The sequence below is a fragment of the Vigna radiata genome, chromosome 6 (genome assembly GCF_000741045.1).
Source record: "Vigna radiata var. radiata cultivar VC1973A chromosome 6, Vradiata_ver6, whole genome shotgun sequence".
Classification (NCBI taxonomy): domain Eukaryota; kingdom Viridiplantae; phylum Streptophyta; class Magnoliopsida; order Fabales; family Fabaceae; genus Vigna; species Vigna radiata.
Window position 1 is genome coordinate 4,771,924 of NC_028356.1, and position 8,913 is coordinate 4,780,836.

Consider the following 8,913-nt stretch of genomic DNA (forward strand, 5'->3'; position numbering starts at 1 on the left):
AAATATAAAATTTTATACTTTTAAAAAAATAAAAAAATAAAAAAAATATATAAAATAAATGTAAAAAAGTTAAATATATAAAAAAAATATTTTTCTTAAATAAACTAGCCTATGAAGGTCTGTTTTTTTATTAAATGCTACTGACCATAGTCTCATAAATAAGAAAAACATGGGAAGATTTACATTAAATGTTCACTTTAACGAGAACAGAACGTAAAAATAGTCAGAGTTTGTTTACCTAACTTTTTCATGTGAAACTATTGCAAAACACCTTTTTTTTTAAATAGAAACTTACACAAGACTTAAGATCTTGGAGTTAGACCCTCTTAATAAATTAGATATTGATTAATCATTTCTTAAAATTAGTTCATATATAAATATTTTCACTTTTAACTAGATTTAGTTTTTTTATATTAATTTTATCTCTATAAATATCAAATTTTAATGTTATTATATATTCTTTTTATGCATGTCTATGTATATATTTATGCGTAAAATTAAATATCTGTAAGTATCTATACGTAAAATTAAATATTTGTAAGCAATATAATGGTTAGCTAAAAATAAATTATTAGTATAAATTTTAAATATTTTTATATAATCTTAATTAAATCTAGTTAATCTTTTAAAATTAATTTCAGCACATTATATCAACTCAATAATTTCAACAAATTTAGATTTTAAGGTAATTGGAGACGTTCTAATTTCAAAGACACGAGAGGAGGTTGAAGTAGCAGAGAAAAAGGTAGGATGTCAAAATCAACATGTCTAATAGAAGGATTGACCATACTGATGTATAATGTTATTATCAATTTAGTAAGTCCTATAAAAGAAAAACTCACTGTCTTGAAAGTGAAAAACAAGGAACACATAATGCATTCATAACTTCACCTTATCAAGGTTAAGACTATGAATGGTACATTGATAATGGAGTTGACAACCATGTGTCTCACCAAAGTGACAAAATTTAGGAACTTGGTGAAAATAATGATACGAATTCTTTACTCTTTGGTAATGGTGAAAAACTGAAGTAATGGCTTCAGGATAAACCAAATTGATTAGTCTATATTTGCATGATGTACTTTATGTTCTAAATATCACCAAAAATTTATTGAGTATTTCAAAGTAGATTGCTAACAACAATATACTTGTTGAGTTTGATAAAAATTGTTGCTTTCTGAAGGACAAGTTAACAAGGAAGGCACTTCTAAAAGGGAAACTTAGAAATGACTTATATCAACTATGTGACAATAAAGACTCTTACGTCTACACATCTCTTAAAAAAATAATTGGCACAGAAAACTTGGACATCCTAACAATAAAGTTCTGGAAAAAGTCTTGAAGGAATGCGAAAACATCATCTAGTAAGTTATTCACATTATGTGAAGCTTGCCAATTTGAAAATTTTCGTATGTTGCCTTTCAAAATTCAAGGCTCTAATGTCTAACCAAACTTGAACATTAGTACCATTCAAGGGTCAAGAAAACATCATGGACTCAAAATTGATCTTCAAAACCAAGTTAGCATATGGTTCAATTGAAAGAAGAAGAGCAAGATTTGTTGCAAAAGGTTTTCAGCAAATAACAAGCATAAAATTCGATGAAACTTTCGGTTCTGTGGTATATTAGCCATTGCAATACATTTCAATTAGGATGTTAAACAACTTGACATAAACAATGCTTTACTAAATGAAAATATGAAGAAAACAATATTTATACATCAATTTAAAGGATACATAAACTCAACCAAATCAAATTACATATGCAAATTGTCGAAGGTCATATATGGTTTAAAACAGACACCAAGGACTTGATTTGATAGACTAAGAGACATTATTCTAAATTGGAGTTTCAAAGCACTAAAGGTGATTCATCTCTATTCATTCTTAGAGGTACGAATCTTATCACTTTCCTTCTCATTTATGTTGATGACATTATTGTAAGAGGGAGCAATCACCACTTCTTAGAAGCATTCATTAATCAACTTAATGTTGCTTTCTTAATGAAAAACTTAAGACATATACACTACTTTCTTAGTATTGAAATGCACATAAATGATAGTGGAATGTACCTAAGGCAAACAAAGTACATAAAAAAATATACTAAAGAAGTTCAACATGGAGACAATTTCAACTTGTCCAACACCAATGATGACTGGTAGACAATTCACTACAAAAGGGGAACCAATGACCAATGCTACTTTGTACAGACAAGCCATAGGTGCATTGCAATATTTGACTAACACAAGGCCAAACGTTGCCTTTGTTGTTAACAAACTCGGTCAATACATGAGCACATCTACCATGGATCATTGGCAAGGAACAAAAAGAATACTAAGATATCTCTAAGGCACAATGAACCTATGCTTACTCATAAAATCCTCAAATGATCTTGACATGATGGGGTATTCTGATGCAGACTGGACAACTAGTATTGATGACAAAAAGTCCATGGCAGGACAATCTATTTCTTGGAGAAACTCTAGTTTCTTGGTTCTCAAGAAAACAAAAGGTAGTGTAACGATTAAGCACAAAATCAAAATATAGAGTGTTGACTGATCTTGCAACAAAAGTAACTTGGATTAGATAACTACTGACAGAACTAAAACTACCAATGCTCATAATACCAATTTTGTGGTGTGATAACCTAAGTGACAAGTCAATTGCATACAATCTAGTCATGTACGAATGACTTAAACACATTAAGATAGATACGTAGTACATAAATAATCAAATCTTTCAAAATGAAGTAATTGTGACATATGTTCTTACTGATTAAATTATAAACTATTTGACTAAATATCACACTCATAAAAATTATTAAACTTATTAAAAAAAAACTTGACATGAATATATTCCCACCAGTTTGAAAAAAGTTACATAAAATCAAATATCTTATGAAATATCATATAAATTATGATCTTGATTCTTGTTATTCATAATATTAGTTTTTTATTATTGGATAATTATATAATAGTAACTATTGTAATTATTCATCAATATTAATTTAGAAAATTTTTAACATTCTTAATATACATTATTTTTTTATTTAAATATTACATTATCCAATGCAAATTAACACACTCGTAATTTCTTTAAAGGTTTAAAGTTTTTCTGAATTCAAAATGGAATGCATTCCCAATTTCAAAATTATCTATTGGAGAAAGATTTTGTGATTTTCGTCCGAATCAACGGAGTTTTGGAAAATATTTGAACAAATACCTTTGAGGTTCTTCTAAATAATACTGACATCCCATTTAGCCATTCATACATGTATATTTTTCTTGTTTTTTTTAATAAAAACACATTCACATTTTTCTAATTTTTAAATAATATTTATCTTACTTGCACTTTTAATAAATGATAATTATATATTTATCATTAATAAGGTAGGCGTCTCTTTTCTTATTTTATTTCAAAATATTATATTAATTAAATCCAAATAAAAAATTGTAAAAATTAAAAATATTTTTACGAAAATGATTTTTTTTTGTAAATAAATGTAAATATGTTCTATAAAAATATAAAAAAAATTAAGTATTATTTAATAGAGATTTAAACATTATAAAAGATATGCTTATTATTTTCTGAAAAAAGACGACAGATGTTTATTTTAAAATTAAAAACGATTATCACAGGAAGTGATTGAATTTATTCAAGAAAAATAAACACTTCCATTAGAAGTGTCCTCTCATAAAAATCAACAAAAATGGATCTTATCATTAAATAAAAGATAGTATTACTAGGATAATTAATTGAATAAAATAAATATTATTGTTTGTTTATAATTATACATATCCGACGTTATTTTTGTTATTATTGAATCCATTTTCACATATTTTGGCTTATTTTTGGGTAACGTTTCCTGCAAATAGATTGGGCCCATGCCCATCCCACGTTAGGGAGGTTATGTTTGGACAAAGTAAATCACATTCACATAGAAACACGTATTTGTTCCCAAACCCAGAGCCCCAACCAACCAGAGTCTCCATTGCGCCTCGCTCGCTCTATCGGTTCTTCCATAGTCACGCGCGGCAATTGGAGATTCACGCGCCACCATGGCCACTCCACCGACACTTCCAATTTCCTCCCAATCCAATGCCTCCGTCGGCGCCGCATCGCAGTCTCAGCCTCCGATAGCAACGCCGGCCTTCCGCGCCTTCATCTCGCGAATGTCCTCTTCTCTCCGCCAGGCCTTCTCGCAGCGGCGACCTTGGTCGGAGATGGTCGACCGTAGCTCCATGTCCCGACCTGACACCCTCGCCGAAGCCTACTCTCGGATTCGCAAGAACTTCTCCTACTTCCGCGTCAATTACGTAACCCTAATCGCGTTCGCGCTAGCGGTGTCGCTCATCACGCATCCGTTCTCGCTCCTCGTCCTCTTTGGCCTACTTGCATCATGGTCATTCCTCTACCTCTTCCGCCCCTCCGATCAGCCTCTCGTTCTGTTCGGACGCACCTTCGCCGATCGGGAAACGCTGGGGATGTTGGTGGTGCTCACCGTGTTCGTAATTTTCCTCACTAGCGTTGGATCCTTGTTGATCTCCGCTCTGATGGTTGGATTGGCATTAGTGTGCGCGCACGGCGCGTTTCGCGTTCCCGAGGATCTGTTTCTCGACGATCAGGAGTCTAACAGTACGGGATTCCTCTCGTTCCTCGGTGGCGCCGCCGCTTCTGCTGCCGCTCCGGCCGTCGCGCGCGTGTAAACGGCGGGATCTGGAAGGTCGGTGTGTCCGGTGGATCCTTGTCAGGTTGGTTAGGCCCTTTTTGTTGTATTATGTTGAATTGAAATTGTTACGAGATATTCTTTGGCTTTTAAGATCCAAAGCGAATTGCTTAGGGGTTAGTTCTTCTGTCCTTTTTTGTTTTTCGCCGAGAGATTGTTGAGCTATCAAATCTCAACTAATGCAGCTTAGTTACTGATTTTGCTTCTGAAACTGTTTGTCATATATAATAGATTTGTATGTCATTATTCTTCTGTTGTCGAAATGATACGTTTCAATTGTTGAAATTGGACTAGAGAGTTAGAGAATGAGATTACTGTAAAATGTGCTTTTGTTCTGTTGTGAACTGTAGTGATATATGGAGTTCTTGTACTTGCTGAAAAAGTTCATAATACTCAGAAGTTTCTGGAAAAATTGTATGACGCTTAGTTTAATACTTTGGGGAATTGTGTTCAGAAAGATGGGGTTGTCAGTTGTAGGAAGAAATTTTGATATTTTTGTTGGATTGTAGGAAGAATTTTGTTGGTTTTTTTAGATGGTTACGTTGTCTATTATTTTATCTATCACTTTAAAAACAATTATTTTCATTCATGTGTTATCTTAAAATTTGAAGACTTATAAATCTTATTCTTATAGAAAAAACAGCAACATTTGCAATACTCAAATTATAAATGAGAGAAATGATACATCAGAAGTTTTGTTTTTTTAATCTGAATGTGACAACTTTAAATAACAATTTTCAAAAGAAGCTTTTTTTTTTTTTTTTTTTATGTTGACTAATTCAGTGTATTTTGTGTTTGTTCAGCTCGGGTTAATTTTCTTTTGATGTTCAACGGGACAAACAGTTTTTAGTGTTATTTTTAAGTTGAAATCAGTGTAGGGACCCGTCTCTAATATATAATTTTTTCATTAAATTTTGTAACAAGCTATAAGAAAGATAAGTTGACTTGGTCACTGGGAGTTTAGAGCACCTTCAGTGCAACAGAGGTCTTAGATTAGATCTCATTATGTCACGTCACTTTTAAACCATTATTTATATATCTATGACTTTTCTTTCAATGATAAGGATTGTAAAAGCTCATAATTTTATTACTTTTTAGTTGTACTATAAAATTAATTTAATTGTGTTTCTGAATATAGTTTTGATATTGAAATATTGCATGTTATTGGTTTTGTTTTTTGGTTAGCGCATTTTATTGGTAATACCCAATGTTTACTTGAAGAACATTGTTATATCCGATAAAAGTTATGTTTATAAGACCTTAGTTCTAAATTTAGCATCCTTTCATGTGCATTGGGGATGCCTTTGTGGTCACATAAGATAAGAGAAGATGGTTCAAACATATGATGCAGAAGATAAGATGTAGATAATAACATGGTTAACAAGGGTGGATGCTTTTCAAGATGCACTCTCATAGGATCACAAGAATCTTTTCTAGTCTTCGTATACTCCCTTCTTTATTTCGTATGCCCTCAGGTAAATAAAGGAGAGTAATGTGGAAGAAATAAGTAGAATAAATGAGAAACGATAAGAGTGAATAAATGATTATGATTTTTAAAAAATTTCAATTTTAGTGTATTGACCCATCTATAAGAATTTTTTTGGATAGTGTATGGTAACAAAAGTTTATATAATGAATTTTATTTTGATAATCTGAATGATGAAAATTGACATTGGTATCGAAGTTAAACTTTAGTTATCATATTGATAAGAGTACCGATGAACTCTATCCACGTCTTTTTACAACTATATCAACAAAACTGTAATGATTCTGTGTTTATACCCGTACCCAATAGTGTAATTAAATCATGGGATTGTGATTTTGTTGAGTGCGATTGTACCCTGGTTCTTCCAAATTCTCACCCATTTCATGTTATGGTATAATGGGAGACCAGGTTGTTGGGCATTTTCAGATTTTATAATCTTAGATTACGAAGTAAGAGTGTTTGCTTGTTGTTGGAAGTTAGAATATTTTCAGATTATATTTTTGTTCCTAATTTATATCTCTTCATTACTTAGTATAAATGAGCCATCCTAATTATTATGAAGCCTTTCTAGATATAAGAACAAGAATACTTGTGGAGCAGTTTTTACTAGTCTTTCGTGTAATACGGTGTTGCGAGGCCATACCCATACAAATAATGTAGGTCCATTGCAGTGACGTCTTTGAAATGAGATATCTAGGGTGTGTTAATCTCTGATTTATTAATAGATTGAGCTTACCGTATACTACAATTCAAATCAAGCATTTATATATTCTTAATATTTTACTTTATACATGCCATTTTAAAACTTTGATATAATTCTCTACTATTTTGTTCTCAGAAACAATAGATTCAGTTTTATTACTTGCAAGTGAATTTAACCCAACTAGTGGTTTGAGTTAAAAGATTGTATCTTTACAGGGTCGTAATTTACTCCTCCAATTTATTTTATTTATCGTTTAAAATAATAGTTACTTCAATTTATATAGTAAAACAATAAGACATCTGTATTCCATAAAGGTATAAATGTATTGACGAAAAGGTGAATAATCCGTGGAGAATTTATGTTAACAATAACATAAAACAGAAGTATTCGAAAAGTGACACAAAATGAGAGTAAAAGAATATTTCTTAATTTTCATCCGTAAGTATAGTCTTAACCAGAGGTGTTAATTTAATCCATGGTCCCAGGCCAGCTCCAACCCACTATTGAAAAAGTCTTGTTTTAAGAAAAAAGTTCTAACTTCCAAAACCTTTTCAAGTGGGTTAGGGTCAGGGTTAAAGTGGGTTTAGTTCCACTCTAAAACTTTAATTAAATTTTAACCCCACTCCAAAACTTCAAATCTCTCTCTCTTTTCAAAATAATTTTTAGGAAATGACAAAAAAATATATTCTCAGCTACAGAAGTTATATTTTAATATTTGCATTTGAAAAGAAAAAACTCAAAATATATTTTATATTTACAAATGAGAAACAACTATAATTCAACATATATGTTATCATACATGCACCTATAATTTGCTCATGTCTAAAACCAATTATAAAGTTTATTACAATACTGGCATTTATATTATATTTAGAAATATCATTGTATATAAATGCAGTACTTTTAAATGTAATATTTTATTTTTAAAATTTTTAACGAAACAAAAAGAGTGTTGAATAAGAGATATTTAATCAAAGTCAAGTGCATGAAATTAAAAGAAAAAGCACATGAACATTTCTAATTTATGAAATAACTATTCCATCAGTAAAGGTGAGCATATATTTCAACCCAAACAAATATGATAAAAAGGTGAGATAGAAAAATAATTAATTGACACCATAAAAACTTTTTGATAAACGTAGCCTTAATTTAATTTCTATTGTGTAACATCAAATAATCATAAACTTAGAAAAAGTATATTTTCATTAACTGTGCAATGTGTACTTAAACTTAAAATAATATAAGAAAAAGTAAAGATGTATAAAGAAAATGAGTTTCGGAAAAAAGAAAAGAAAAATTGGGGTTCAGGATGTTTGAATTGTGAAGAGGTTCAAAGGAAAGAGAAGTTATCTACAATTATTCTCATCACTTTTAATTATTAAATTAATTAATTATATTATACAGTTTCTACATCTACATTTTTGCAATTTAAATAGTAATGGTAGTAAGTACTGTTATATAGTTTAAGTTAGGTTTGAGTTTGTTGTTATAAAATTCACAATCTTTTGTTTTTATTTTTATTATTATATTTTTTCATGGTAAAAAGAAAAGTTCATGGGCTAGAGGGCTTTAGGGATTTTTGGTCCTGTGGGCTTTTTCAATAAGAATTAGGGTGTTTCATCCTACACCTCCAACGATCATCCTGCACCTCCAAAAATTCCACTTTTAACCTTCTGACATCTCAATCTGCACCCTTTTCATTTTTTTCTCTTTCTTATTAAAAGCATTCTGTACCTTTTTCATTTTTTTCTCTTTCTTATTAAAAACATTTTGCACCACCTTAATAATAATAATCTAATTTAATTTAAAATACAAATATTATTTAATATAATTTTATATTTTAATAATTATTAAAATATTGTTTATATTATAATAATGGTTATTTTAAAAAATTTAAAATAAAATAATAATAATAATCAATTTGATTTAATATATTCAAAATATAATAAATTATATTAAAATATTAAATTAAATTAAATATTTATTAAATTTAAATAAAA

At 29.9% G+C, this 8,913-nt stretch overlaps 1 protein-coding gene across 1 annotated transcript; it reads left to right on the forward strand.

The window, feature by feature from the left end:
- Window positions 1–3,898: 3,898 nt before the first annotated feature.
- LOC106763970 (PRA1 family protein B3) lies at window positions 3,899–5,106 on the forward strand. The gene has a single exon (XM_014648158.2). It carries the CDS (start codon window positions 4,057–4,059, stop codon window positions 4,702–4,704), a length of 648 nt encoding a protein of 215 aa, XP_014503644.1. The 5' UTR covers window positions 3,899–4,056; the 3' UTR covers window positions 4,705–5,106.
- The last annotated feature ends 3,807 nt before the right edge of the window (window positions 5,107–8,913 follow it).

Coding starts and splice junctions, on each gene's coding strand:
- LOC106763970 (XM_014648158.2), top strand. CDS start 4,057: ATGGCCACTCCACCGACACTTCCAATTTCCTCCCAATCCAATGCCTCC.